Source organism: Arvicola amphibius, chromosome 6 (assembly GCF_903992535.2).
Source record: "Arvicola amphibius chromosome 6, mArvAmp1.2, whole genome shotgun sequence".
In the NCBI taxonomy this organism is placed as follows: Eukaryota; Metazoa; Chordata; class Mammalia; order Rodentia; family Cricetidae; genus Arvicola; species Arvicola amphibius.
The window spans coordinates 97,592,639-97,607,380 of NC_052052.2; the positions used below are offsets into that span (position 1 = coordinate 97,592,639).

Sequence of the window (14,742 nt, forward strand, 5' to 3'; positions counted from 1 at the left end):
TTGTCCTAACCCAGCTCCTCTGGCCTCAGTTCCTGACCTGGGTTTGTGGTAATTCCCAAGTCACCTAAATAATAATACGGTGCGTCCGTAACATCAGGGCCCTCCTCACACTGCTGGTTTTTAGTGGGTGTTTTGAACATCGGAATATTCTGACTTGGAGGGGGCATCTACCTGAGTCAGGGATAAAGTAGACGATCAGAGGGTGAAAGTTCCAGAAAGCGAAACTGCATTGCAATGGCCTTCCTACACCCACTAGCCCCTGCAGCGGCAGAGTGTGGCCAGAGTCCCAGCTGCTGGTGGGAACATTTCTGAGGACATGACTCCCATCCAGGATTCTCGGGTGGCCTTTTGATCTTCTGTTCCTTTGAAACATTTATCTGTACTCAACGCCTTCAGGGCCTGACACTTCCCTAATGCTGGTATTTTCGTTTGTTTGTTTGTGCCAACGGAGGGAACATATGGGGGTGTCAAAAGGCTAGCTCTGCGATCTAAGAGAAGGGGGCAGGGTTCATACCTTTTTGTATCTGACAAATCCAGTTGCTGAGGTGTTCACAGTTAATATCATTCCAGGACATACCGGGGTCGCCTTTCAGTTCACCACAGTATTCAACATTCTGGTAATTATTTGGCTCACCATAAGCCCAATTTTCATAGGAAACCTATATGGGAAACATTATATTTTAGCTTAGCCACAAAGCCAGGGTGCTATGCTGTGTTAGAAACATTAGGCTGCAGATATTAACCATATACAGCACATCAGTGCAACAAATGGAAAAATAGATGTTTGAATTTTTTCATCCATTTGCTTTTGACTTTTAGATCTGGAAGAACATTTTATGGACATGTGTGAGGAAGAAACAGCTTTTTATTACACGGAAACTTGTGAAGCTCACTAGAGCAGGGAATTGATTCTTATAACATTTTCTTTATTCTCATTAAACAGAAGTGGATCCAGGGGCCACAGAAGGGGGATTTATATATAGGAAAAAGTTAGCAAGAAGCTTCCACTTCTCAGCCAGCAGTTGTAATTTCCTAAATTTACAGGCCATTCTTAAGGGATGGTATTTCAGTAAGTTGTTGGAAGCTTCCCCTCCATTACACAGGCTACAGGAAAATAATTAACTCTTCTTAAAGAAGAAAGGGGGCTTATAAAGCGTGGCTAACAGAACAACCAGCCTCTGCCAAAATGAACAAGGGAAACACGCTGGGGCTCTGGGTTTGGTAATTTGGGTTTTGATAGTTTTCAGCGTCTGAAGGGTTTTGGATCAAACATTACGATCTGTTTTTATAAATACAAACATGGAATCCAAACATCAATGCAACTACCAAATAAACGATTTCACTAAGTACTTGAAAGATGCTTGTGGGCTCTGAGGTGGCATTGATATTATAAAATATTTTTTTTCTCATGGTGACCAGGGCTGCTAAATGTTGCCAGCAAAAGCCAGAGCTCCCCATTTCTCAAATCTGGAGAAGTGTGACTGACTCCAATGGCTACCAAAGCTGTAATGCCACCAAGTCCAATAGTGCTGAGCTAAAGGCAGCTGCAGAGCAGCTGTGAAGACATTCAGCTACCTACATGCTGGGTTTGTATAGGCTGGAGCTATTTTACAGAAACTGGTGATTGACTTCTCGTTCTCTATGGCATTTTCATCCCGTTAGCCACAGCTATGCTTGGAGTACCTGGAGACCAGGGCCGGGCAGTGAGTGTATACTGCACTTGTATTTATTTTGCACCAAAAATTATCTTAATTACTTACCTTGATAAAACCTCAACTAAGTCAAATGATAATATCAAAATAAATACATTACAGGATGAGAAAATGATACATTCAAAACTACTTACAGGAGAACCATCGCTCCAGGTGAACCCCTCTGAAGGACTGCCATAGGTCAATCCCAACCAAAACAGCTCATGGTAGCTTCCACTGGTCCTGCAACATACAGAGGAAGTACATGCTGTGTTTGGAAAGAACTTTAGTCATCAAGAGTTGACAGGTACCTCTGAAACATGTATTAGATAATACATAAGCAAAGAGATTAATAAATAAATGGGTCTTACAAAAGATGTCTCTTATGGCTAACACTAATTGTCCACTTTGATGGGTTCTAGAATCATCTAGCAAAGAAGTATCTGGACACATTCATGAGGGATGACCTAGATTATGTGAGTCTAAGGCATGCCTATGAGGGATTATCTTGATTAGACTGAAGTGGGTAGACACGCCCTAAAGGTGGCACCATTACCTGGACTGGTGTCCTACACTACATAAAGGGAAACCGAGCTGAGCATCCCATTTATCTCCTGCTTCCTGACTGCAATGCAATGTGACCAGTGGTCTCTTTATTATCATGCTTTGCCGGGATGAAATGAACAACCTCTTAGGCTATATGCCACAGTAAACTCTGTCACTCTTAAGTCATACCACAGCAAAGGTGACTAAGAAAATGTGAATTTGGGCCCTACTCATCAATACCCTGAAAGCTGATAATTTTAGGGGAGATCATAGTAAAGCACTGAAAGACGGTCATGGATTCAAATAAGTATTTAATGCCTTATGCATTTACAGAGTGGTCGACTCCAAGATTTATACCTATTAAAGGATTTTGAAATGAAATTTAATTAAAAAGGGCCAACGGATTTGTCAAGTGATACGGAAATGTGAATATTTTCTCAGCATCATAGGCACCAAATAGGTAACAGACAGAAGTGCTGTACAGAAGAGGGACTCACGTGATCAGCCTCCATATCACTTGCTGTTCGTCTTTATTCTTAATACTCGCTAGCTCTCCACCCATAGCTCTGCAGAAATCTCGGGACTCGAACCAGGTCTTCTTCTCATGTTTGCCTTTCGCATACAGCTACAGAAAAGGTTTGGGAAATGGTTTTGGTAACTTAACAAATCAAGAGAAACAAATCATCTACCTTCAATGAAGTTTCTTTTATAGAAAAAGCAAGCAATGCAATGGTCTCAAACAAGGAAGGTCTCTTGGTTGAAAATCAGTTTATGACTGCCTACTTGGATAGCTAGATGTGGGCCAGTGCTGGGAGTTACGGTTTCATTGAGAAAGCCTTAAAAAATAAAAGCTGTTTAAAGCACAGGAAAAATTAGATTAAAATATTGGAAACTGAAGACGTGAAGACTGGGTATACAGCTCATTTGTGGAAGAGAGGGAAAGTAATCTGGTGAAGTATGAAAAATTGCTTTGGGACACAAAAAATAACAACATTTTGATACAAAATAAACATGAATAAACAAAACGCTGTTCCTTCTGTTATCCTGTTCAGTTTAAACAATGGCAAGCTTTCAGCAGTGTTGGTGGTGTCCTTCAAAACCTGCAGTCTCTTTTCCTTATGTTACTGACAGAAATGAGTGAGAGTTAAACTAAATTCTACAAACCGTGTAACAAAGTACTAGGTCTTAATACTTACTACTTAGTACTGGGAACTGTAAATAGGATCTAGGATGGTAGTGCAGGACATGCCTAACGATGCAGGAACTAGTTAACTGTAGCGGGGAAGGGAAAGGACTCATGGTTAAAATGGTAAGTGGCTCATGTGTTGGAGTGAGACAGGATTCAGGCAAAAAGAGATGTTAGGGATCGGAAAGAAAAAAGTCTTCAGCTGAGTGAAGATGCTAAGCCAAACAGATAAGAGGAGAGACAGGGCCTTGAGTCTGACGCTAGCCAGGCCCGCTAGTCTGAAGACCTGGAGCCCTTGAGGAACTATGTAAGGCATCCCCATCTTCTCATGCATCTGCTAAGGCACCTAAGCAGAACAGATAAAGATAGCTGCTAAGAAGGCCAACCTAGTCCAGAAAAAAAAGAGCCTCGACCACGCCGTAGAGTGGATGAAACTCAGTGCAGTTACTTTGTGATGGCTGTTGAGAGGCAAGGACTGTTTTGGACCAGTGATCACCACATTGCACCAGCCAGTGGCTGGCAGCTTGCAGAAAGTCAAGGTTGATAACTCGCAAAGCAAAAGTCAAGAATGAATAAAGAGAGGCCCCGCCCACCGCTTAACTGGGTTGGCTGCCCAAGAACAGGACGTGGCCATCTCTCCACAGAGAGTGGGGTCACCTAACTGGTCAACTAAAGATTTTACCTTAGTCTTTGTTCAGATTTTGCCATAGAGCTACAAAATCCCCTCAACAAGGAAGTTCAACAGTTTTTCCTCTTGGGGAAACCTTTGCCCTCTTGGGAGTCACTCTCACTTTGCCTTTTTATTTTATTTTTATTTTTTATTTTTATTTTATTTTATTTTATTTTTTGCTTTTCCTCAATTTCTCATTTTTCCATAATTCCCCTTAGGAACGTGTGTTTCTGCTTCTTGCATAACCCCACAAACAGCTTCATCTTTTACTTCTGCTGCCACTGAGACATAAAAATCAGGAGTTACTCTCTCAGGTCAATTTTTGGTGACTGTCCTCGGGTCAAGGATACCTGGGCCAAGAAAGATACAATTTCTTTCAGAAACTGCACCAGTGCCAGTATGTGAACAGTTCAGAAGCTCACTGGAGCCATGGAATTTTACATGATTTTCCTCTGTTATTCTTCATGAGTCATGGCTCTCAGCCCCACAGGCTTGCAGAAAAGGGGGTTAGCTTCCTGTGTGGCCACCTTGGTAGTTAATGCCTATACCTTGTCCTGGGAATAACTTAAGCTCCATGAGTAAGTGTACCCTCTCTTATGAGTGGGTGGGGAGTGGAATATGGGGAGAAGGAGGGGTGGCAGAAGAGGAGGGGGGAGAACTGGGGTTGGCACGTAAAATGAAAAAAAAACTTTTTAAAATAAAAAACAATGTGACTTCAGCAAGCTTCCTCAACAGCAGGTCCTCAACCCTACCTCAGCTCCTAAACCCTGATTCTGGTTCTGGTTTCCTTAACTATCCACCGAATTTAATTGATTCCCACATCTTAGTATTTATAAAGATAGTCTGTATATATGTAAACAAACACTAATCCAAATCTTTCTGAAACCACATAATTCATACCGATGCATTTAACTGGATCTGGTGAACACCTGAGTTTTGTTGCTGCTGGAATTCCTAGTTCACAGCATAGCTACAGAAATTCTACTGTGTTAAATCCCCACAGCCTGTTACCTTCAGGCATTTGTATGATGGTAGAGGTAGCATTTGAATAATTATGTGAAATCTCCAAAATCTATTTTATAAATCCCCTCTTATATTGGCCCCATATATTCCTTTCAGGAGATTTATATGTTAAGCTCTGACTAGTCAAACTAAATTAAACACCTCATGGATCCCCACAGCTACTAATAGGGGTGGCCAGCTCAACTAGACCCTTCCTGAGATAGAGCTCAGACAACTTCATCTTCTCACAAGTTATTTTTTTCTTTATTCAGCTCTGGAGATGGAACCCAGTGCCTCTCACACACTAAGCAAGGACTCTACCTCTGAGCTACAACCCTAGGCTCTGACTGAATTCTTCCTCTACCTCACCAAACTGTCTCCTGAAGCGAGTCAGGGTCATGTGCCTCTGAAAGGGATTTAATAAAAGTGGTCTTGAGCATAAAACTCTATCATTAAATAGTAAATAATTTCTGTATTAAATCTAAATTTTTCTATGAAGATTATGACAACATCCTTATTTCATTAGAGATGTGATTTTTTTGTTTGTTTTGCTTTTGTTTCTGTTCCTATTTGTGTTTGACTGGTTGATTATTTCAATGGACGTGGTTGCAAAAGAAGAATACAGATCTAAGAATATAAAAATAATGCAGAACACATTTAAAGGTATTGAGGGCTCCGTACTTGCAATACTTTCGTCTTCCTTCACTATAGTTGTTAAGGGCTAAATCAAAGAAGTGAAGCGGGAACTCTGTAATGCTGACACAGCCTGATAGTAGACCAGTTTATCGTTTAAGTTAGCATAAAGCTTGGGCTTGAAGGCAAGGCAAATGTGATACACCAGAAGTTACAGTAAGGAGGAAAAAATTCTTCACCAAAATGAAAATCACAAGCTCCGAACAGGGTTGGAAAGCCATGAGAAATGGAGGAGAAGCAGAGAAGAAAAGTCAACAATGAAGCAGATGATGTCAGAGGTAAGGTCCAACCTGTGCTGTGGCCTCTGTTTGCTCTCCATCAATAAAACCAGATTAAAATTTCTGCAAGTGGGACCTGAGTTGCATGTTTTCTTTTTTCTTTTTTTTTTTAAGTTCTTGAGTATTTCAAATATTTTAGCAAGTAATCCTTACCTTGAAACACATGCTGGTTTTGCTGGTGGTACCCCAGTCTTCCGGGCATTTCGGTTCAGGGGTTGTTGTGGGCTCTGGTGGGCGAGTCACTCCTTCTGCCCAGTGTTTGCACACAAATTTCGCCTTTTCTTCACATTTCAAAACGTCCCACAAACCACCTGCCACCCCAGTTTTCATGGCAACACATCCCGTCTTTCTTCCTACATTAAACACAAAGTAGAACTCAATCAGTGGGGTCTTCCTGGAGACCTGCCGTGCTCAAGAAAGGCAGAGCTGTGAGGTAGCGTGGCGCGTTCCTACACGTGACGATGAAAGGCAGCATTTGGAACCTGCGTTGCTGTATCTTTACCTTTCATCTGTGTGTTCTATATTCCAAGATGATCATCGTACATGTAGGGAGTTTTGAACGCATTTTTATACTTTCACATCTGGCTGAGTGGCCCAGATTTAGACATTTAATGATAAAATATTTCTGCTATAATGGAAAAGATATAGCATAATGGATTTTCCTTCCCGCCCTTCTGCCAGCTTTCCTCCTTCCCGCCCTTCTGCCAGCTTTCCTCCTTCCCGCCCTTCTGCCAGCTTTCCTCCTCTCTTTTTTTTTAATTTTTTTTTGAGATTCCCTCCTCCTGCCATGGTCATTTCATTCTTCAGAACAAAAGCATGTGATAGATTTTCAAACAAGACATGTCTAAATTGGAGAATTTGGGTACGTTTTTCAAGCTTTCTTGTTTCCTCATCTTAAAATGGAAACTCTGCTGGGCAGAGCTGGGATGCAGGTTATGAAGAAGTCCATAAAAACCAAGCATGATCACAGTAGCATTCACACATTCTGTTTTGTGGTCATTGTAGCAATAAGTAACATAGAGGTTTGAAAACATCAAGATGCTTACTACTAAGAGGAGCTAATTTTTATGTCATTTTCAAAGACTATTAAATGCTTAAACATTTAATATCAGAGTTCCAGAGAGGTACATCTTTTCTAGAATGTTTTCTCTAAAGTCCCCAAGTTCCTGACACCTGAGCCTTTGCTTCAGATTCCTGGAGCCATCGTCTCTACCCACAGTCTTCCACTGGCACTGACAACAGATCACAAGAGTCGTTCATCTCTCTCCATACTCAGGCAAGGCACACAAATGTCTTGCCTGTTCTTGAAGCTGAACATTTGGGCACTCAGCCAACATCTCTTGAGACAAAAACATCATCTTTCTATCAAGTGGATATGCTGTGGTGGGGCCGGATGGCAAGGGCTCTGGGGGTCCTCTTTTCCCTCTCGCCTTATTGGCCACCAGTCTGCAAGGGCAAAGGGGCAGAAGCCATGGCAGAAAGCTTTGTATAGGGCTGTGAGCACAAATGGAGACAGTCCTCCGGGAGAATGCTCTTGATAAAACAGCTCAACTTTATTTCAGAGTATAAAGAATATATAGAATTGGGGAGCCTAGGGACAAACCCTAATTTGCATTAAGTGGTACTCTCTTATCACAAGGCTCTGTATGTGGCAGTAGGGTCCTATGGAAATGGCTAGAACACGTCTAATTACCATGTGGATCTTCAGGGGAAGAGCATTTGCAGGGAACTGTGTCAAGGGTCACCCTTGAGATAAGTCAGGCATCCTGGGTCTGTAGACATCCTCCAGATAAGGTTGGGTAGAGAGCAGGAAGCTTTTCTGGAGGCTGGGAGGGGGGTTTCCACGTTGCTGAGCTTTTGGAAAAAGCTACCAGGCCCTGAGAGACTGCAACCTCAACCAGCCAGGCATGTCTTCCAACAGGGCTGTGATCTCAGCACATGGAAGGCTGGATCAGGAGAATCCTGAGATTAAGACCAGCCTACACAGGGAGCTCCATAGAGAGGTCTAACAGCTACATTGTGAGTTCCAGTCTAACTCTGGAGTACACGAGAGACTTTGTCCTCAAGATTCTCAGTGGTCATGGCTGAGTTAGGATTATAGTTTAATGAATTATTATTTTTACAGGTATTTCAGGGTTCATCGCTCAGAATCCTCCTGGTGAATAAGTAACAGAAACAAAATAAAGCTACATAAGAAGAGCTGTGACTTTCACCAAGAGTGAAACAAACAAAAAAATGCATTTGTTTACAAGATCTGGTATCTCACAGTTCCTATAATGTTTAATAATTTCACAATCAAATAGCAGTTGCACAAACAACAATCTGATTAGTCACACGTGTTCCTCACTCAAAGCTGAGAAGCAAATTCAAAGAACTGCTGGAGAAAAGGATGTGGTGTATCGGGCCAAGGAGCAAGCGCACACATAGCTGTTATCCCTCTTTGAGCTTGCAAATCAGGTACAATGATTTGTTTTCTGTAAAGGGTGTTGACCTTCCTGAGTGAAGTCATATTCAATGAGATCATTAACCAGTAACACCAGTGTAGGAAGATGAGAAAGGAGTTTTCAGGGTCTGTTAGAGAGGTCACATATGATCTCCAGTTAGAGAGAGCAAGTCACAAGGCAAGGGCAGCTGATTGGTCCAAAACCAAATAACTAGGACTTGAGGACTACTCAGATTAGTACAAAGCTAAGCTTGGGCATTTCTAGTCCTATGATTTCTGAGTTCCAGTTTCTGCATCTTTTAAATAAAGATACTTAAATAATCTTTGTCATTCTTAGAAGGATAAAATAAAATTCAAGGCATGAAAATGGCTAAAGATAAAGATAGACAAGACACTAGAACAATGAATCCCCATGAGAACCACTTAGTCCCCTCATTCAAGTGCATTAATATCCATATCCAGTCTCACTGAGAAGTTTTCCATCTACTTTCTATAGAGCCTTGAGTTCTCAGAAATTAGGCAAATATTCAGAACATCTGTGAGTACTTGGACTTTTGCATCTTTTCAAATATACCAGTCCCAAATTACTTAACAATTTTTTTCCTCCTTTTTGCCCTATAAGGCTGCAAGCTGGGTGGAGCAAAGGGCAAAAGAGACATAAATGTTATTGACAGCACTATTGCCTTCCATACTGTTTCTGGAAAGTGTGTGGAGGACCAACGGCTCTGCTGAAGGAAGAGGGAATGACTCTTAGAACACGACACTTGCGACACTTGCGTACCTGGCATGTCAGCATTCCAGTGTGTGAACTGCACCTGCTCATTCACAGTCCACTGGAACGTCCCTTTGTTTTGGACATCTGAAAGTCCTGTCCAAAAATACCTTTCAGGCCTCAATCCAACCAAACTAGTCAGGAACGCTTGTTCGTATCTTTAAAAAAAAAATAATAAATTCAACTAAACTTTAGAAACATTTATGCAAGTTTCTTATATTATCAACATGAAAATTATTGCACTTGGCTGTTTGAGCTATGGTTTAGATAATAATTCAAACATACTGCATTACTATCCTGTAGCTCTTTCCTCTGGATTCTAAGAGTCTCTCTTGAGAGGAGACGGCAGCTCATTGAAGCAGTAAAGCTAAGGAAACTCAGGAAGCTCAGGGAATTTGTGAAAGTTACAAGATTCGCAGGGCCTCTCCAAAAGATTATAGGAGCAATAAACATCACTAGGTAGAACAGACTGCTCTATGGAGCTGCCTATATGTTGATCAGGGAGCATCAGGGATGTGACTTTCATGAGGCGTCATTCTAGGATGGTTTTCAGTCAGACAGCTGTCAATGAATGCGCCATGTTCATGTATGTAACCTTTTACACATCTTCCTCCTCTAGGTAATACCTATGACGTCACTGGTTCACCAAGCTGGACCTGGGTTGAATCATGGCACTTGTTGACCTGGAGTACAGACATTTCACATCTTCCTGGAGGAGGTCGTTCAGGAATCAGAGCTTTGCACCGTTTAAACTGTAATATCTTTTCACTAAAGAAATGTAAGCTTGTAAAGAAAAAAACAGCATCTAGCTGACTCAGTTAGACTCAAATCATCCTTCTCTGGCCCTCATATAGGCCTTCACCAAATTTAAGGGAATTTTGAAAATACAAAAGAAAAAACTATAGTCATTTTAAAAATCATTTGAAACAATCAGTCCACTTTTCACAAAGGCCAAGTGCCCTGCTTAATTATTGATTATAGAAGTAGAGGGATTTATCAAGGATAATTACAAATGGGGCCATCACATTTATTGCCCCCTTCACCTTGACAGGCAAGGTAACAAAGATTTGTCTTAGTTGAAAAACTTGAAACAACACAGAAAACACACGCAGAAAAGGCTCTGAGAAGAGGCACTCAATTTTCAAGAACATAGAGAGCCTCAGAGAGAACAAGGAGGCCCGTGGACAATGCTAAAACCAGCAGACGTTCTATTTAACCATGGTCCAAATAATTCCAGGTGCCCACAGACAATAAACAAAAAACTACAAGGGCAATTTACTTTTTAAAACATGAAAAGCAAGTTTAAGGACAGTTAGTGAATTCTTAAAAATAGAAATAGCATAGAGAACACATGAAGAATAATTCTTCTCTTGTAGGTGATTTTTTTAACAAACCAATCACAGCACAGTCCTGAATGTATCCCCACGGTACTTAAAGAATTCGCCTCCTCTGGCCTAAGATAAGACATAGCTGTGTTCTTGTGGTCAGATGTTTATATTAGCATTTCATCACTGTGAGAGGACGGTGCATGTTAGAACACAATCCTCTGGTATCTATTTTTATCAAAGGATATTTAACATCAGCAGGACTCTGTGGATTTTGTGTCTGCCTTGAAGAATTGAAACGCCAATAACTTTTAAAATTTTTGAAGTTTGAGTGTATTCAAGCTTTGCAAAGAGTAAATAAAAAGAATAAGCAAATAAATCTCAGAGATGGATGAACCCTCAGAGGTTAAAGTTACATTTTTTTAAATCCTCTATTTTCTACTTGATTTTCTTGGCCAAGCCAAGCAAAGCTTAATTCATTAATTAATTAGTTAACTAAAACAAAAGAAATAGAAAGAATTAGTAGATTATTTGCAGATATTGTGTTATATATTGGGAGGTTGAGGTCATAATTTCAGGCCTTTAATTCTGAGCTGTCTCCTTTAATAGTAGATGATAAGACCCATACTATCAATCCCAGGGGGTCTCCATGCCAGACCCTGGAGAGAGGAAGGTTGTATGAGACAGAGAAGAATATTGACACTTGCTGTGTTCCCCTGCTCAGACTATCAGCAAGCATCCTCAAGCAATGGTGTCTCTCTAACAGCCCATTGTTCAGAAAGCTTTTCCATGACTGAGCAGGTGGGGATTCCTGGAGGGTGGTGAGACTGTAGAGAAGATAGGATCTCCATGCACCTTCTCCTCATCCTGTGTGTCCGTCTACCTGTGTGTCCAGAGACCAACACTGGCTATCTTCCTTAATCTCTCTCCACCTGTGCCTTGAGTCCTGGCCTCTCACTGAACCTGGAGTTCACCAATTCATCCAAGCTGCCTGACCAATGACCTTTTGAGTCCTCTCTCTGTATGGACTACGATGACTGGCTTTTCTCCTGGGTGCTGGGGATCCAAACTCAGGTCCTCATGCTTGTGTGGTGAGCACTATATTCACTGAGCCCTCTTCCTGGTCCTCTCCTTTAAGAAAATCAGGAAGTCTAAGTGCTTCCCACAGTTCTCTGAGATGGTCAAACAAGTGAACAGAACTCAATGTTGGGTTGACAGAATGCCTTTCTAGAGCTGGTCATTCGGGAAAGCAGGCAAAACAGCTTAGGGCTTGAAACCTGGACCTGGCATGGGTAAAGCACAGCCTGTAGGACTAGACCATTGGCCTTCGGGGTCTGTTGACATTGCCAAGCAGACAGTGTAAGAACTGAATTAGATTAGGAGATCCTGAGCTGGGGTCACTGAAGGATTGTTGCTGGGTGGTGAGAGAAGTCTTGACACCTTTCAGATTATATAATTGATGGAATTGCAAGTGTGCATGAGGAAAACACGTGCGTGATCTGGTGTGTCTTCTCTTTGCTACTTTCTTCCACAAATCAAGTGGTAAAAGTACAAAATGGGGTGTTCGGTGAATAAATCTTACCTTTTTCGCTTTAAAATTTTGACAATTAACAGATTAGAAAACACTAGATCTGTAACATACATCCAGCAGAATAGCCATAAACTGATGCCAATCATGTTGGTTCACTCCTTTAATCCCAAATATCTGTGAGTTCAAGGCCACTCTGATCTATATAGTAAGTTCAGGCCAGCCAGAGCTACATATTAAGACCCTTTCTTAACATATTGTTTTAAGTAAATAGATTCATGAAAGTAACAAAGGAGTTTTATAATGTTTTCAATTAAGCCACCAAATAAGAACATTTTCAACATCTCCACCTTTACAAAGTATGACTCAAGACCATATATTATACACTTCAAAATTCATAGCATGGTAATTCTTACATCTTTTTGAACACTTTTCACTATTTGACATATCTTAGAACAAATTAAAAATAATTACATACCTGTCTTCAACCGTTGTTAAGTAAGCTTTCTCATTTGTGCATGTTTGGTTTGCATCAGCGAATGTTGAAGGGGTCTGTCCAATCAAGTAGCAGTAGAAACCATGCCTTTTCCAGCCCTACAAATGCCATCAAGTAACAAACAAATGAGAGATTTGTCAGGCATACTTATTAGGAAATATTTTTTAAATGATTCCTTCAGGCAACATGAGTTGGTAAACAGGAAAGTCTAGGAAACATAAATCAGAATGATATCAGGTGAAACAGAAACTGTTTATGCATGAGAAAAAGAGCACAGTACGACACCGTTCCTCACAGGACAAACGATGGCCCTGAGTGAAGGGAAAGCTGCCCTGAATTCTGATGCGTCCTCCAAGGGACACTGCTTGTGACCAGTGCCTGAAGAAACTGAACGATACAGCCTGGGATTTGTTTCCCATGAGATAATTCCTGAAAATAACCTGAGGAGCTGCAACCTTAGACGTCTACTGATGTCAAAGGTAGTGATGAACAGAAAACTGTGCTGCCTGGAGACTGGAGAATGCACATCCAACCTCAGGCAACATAACTCAATGACATCTTTGCCCAGACTTCAGGTACACAAACTACTACATAAAATTATAAAATAAAATTTTAAATTCCCAGCAAGAATTGAGAGGAAGAGAGGAACTCTGCAGGTACAAAAAAAAAAACAAAAAACAAAAAACAAAACAAAACAAAAAAAAAAACAAATTGAAAGCTAAACTTGTGGGTGACTTGAAATGTACCAAATGCAGACTGAGGGCTGGGGGCAGGGTCCTCTGATAGCACAGTGTTTGAGCTTCTTCTATGGCAAGAGAAAATAAAAATTCTAACCACACAACAATTAATAGGCATGTTATCTGATTGGGGTGTTAGAAGCCAGAGAATGATATTAAGTTTCAAAATAAATGTCATCCAGGTATGTGTAATGAAAAGATGAGCAGGCCTGCTTTTCATCCCGCCCGGCTCCCTGCCGCCTGGCTAGCTTATGCCCCGAAAAAACAACACACAAACTGTATTCATTTAAACACTGCTTGGCCCATTAGTTTTAGCCTCTTACTGGCTAACTCTCACATCTTGCTTAACCCATTTCTAATAATCTGTGTAGCACCACGAGTTGGTGGCTTACCGGGAAAGATTCAGCATGTCTGACCTGGCGGCTGGCTCCATGGCATCTGTCTCAGAGAGGAGAGGCATGGCATCTGACTAACTTCCCAGCATTCTGTTCTGTCTACTCCACCTATCTAAATCCTGCCCTATCAAAAAGCCAAGGCAGTTTCTTTATTAACCAATGAGAGTCCTCCATCAGGTATGCCTGTAATGCCAGAACTTGGGAGATTTAGAAGTTACATGTCAGCTTGGGCTAAATATAGCAGGACCTTGTTGAAAAACCAAAGGTGGGGAAAGGTGTCTCCGTGGTAGAGTGACTGTTCAGTGTTTTCAGGACGGTGGGTTTTAAGTCCAATACTGCAAAGATCAATCACTTGCCAAGACTGTACTAGAGATAGGGTCTAGTCCCATCTTTGCTCTGTAGACACTGTGTGAGAATCCATGGCCAAATAACAAAGGAATATTTGGTCTCCACAAAGAGACATTCTAAGAAGAATACAAACAATAGAGAGTTTTCCTCAAACCAAGACATGGAGGGTGGGAGCACCTGTAAGGGGAGAGCAGAGCAGATGGACACTAACTCACAAACAAAAATTAAAAACCATATGAGAAAATGTCTTGTCTAGGGGAGAATCACCGAATTCACACAATGAACAATCAGAAAACTGTATTATACAAATAATCAAGTTTGAGGTGATTTAATAAATAAAGATCAATAATCAAAAAATAAAAATAAGATAAATATATGGGAGGTTTAAACCAAAAGAGAACTTCTAGAATAGAAAAAAATACAGAAATAAAATTATAAATATAATAATCAGATTAAATGCAGTAAAGAGGATTTCAGAAAGAAATAGTAAATTGGATAGAGGGGTAACAAGATAAAAAGAAGCTTAAAACATATTCATAGGAAAAATATAAACACTAGTACAAGGGATAATGTGCTCTCTGCGAACATGGGAGGACTAGAGTTCAAATCCTTAGGACCCGTGTAGAAGCTAG

The 14,742-nt window shown here is 40.9% G+C and overlaps 1 protein-coding gene across 1 annotated transcript in view; it reads right to left on the minus strand.

The window, feature by feature from the left end:
- Nucleotides 1-14,742, minus strand: part of Mrc1 (mannose receptor C-type 1) — a 91,260-nt gene that overhangs the window by 27,985 nt on the left and 48,533 nt on the right. Inside the window, exons 10-15 of the mRNA XM_038333709.1 lie at nt 12,613-12,728; nt 9,291-9,439; nt 6,220-6,419; nt 2,735-2,862; nt 1,847-1,934; nt 515-659 (exon numbers count right to left, since the gene is read on the minus strand). Of these exons, the coding sequence (XP_038189637.1) occupies nt 515-659; nt 1,847-1,934; nt 2,735-2,862; nt 6,220-6,419; nt 9,291-9,439; nt 12,613-12,728 (826 nt within the window). The remainder of the gene's footprint in view (nt 1-514; nt 660-1,846; nt 1,935-2,734; nt 2,863-6,219; nt 6,420-9,290; nt 9,440-12,612; nt 12,729-14,742) is intronic.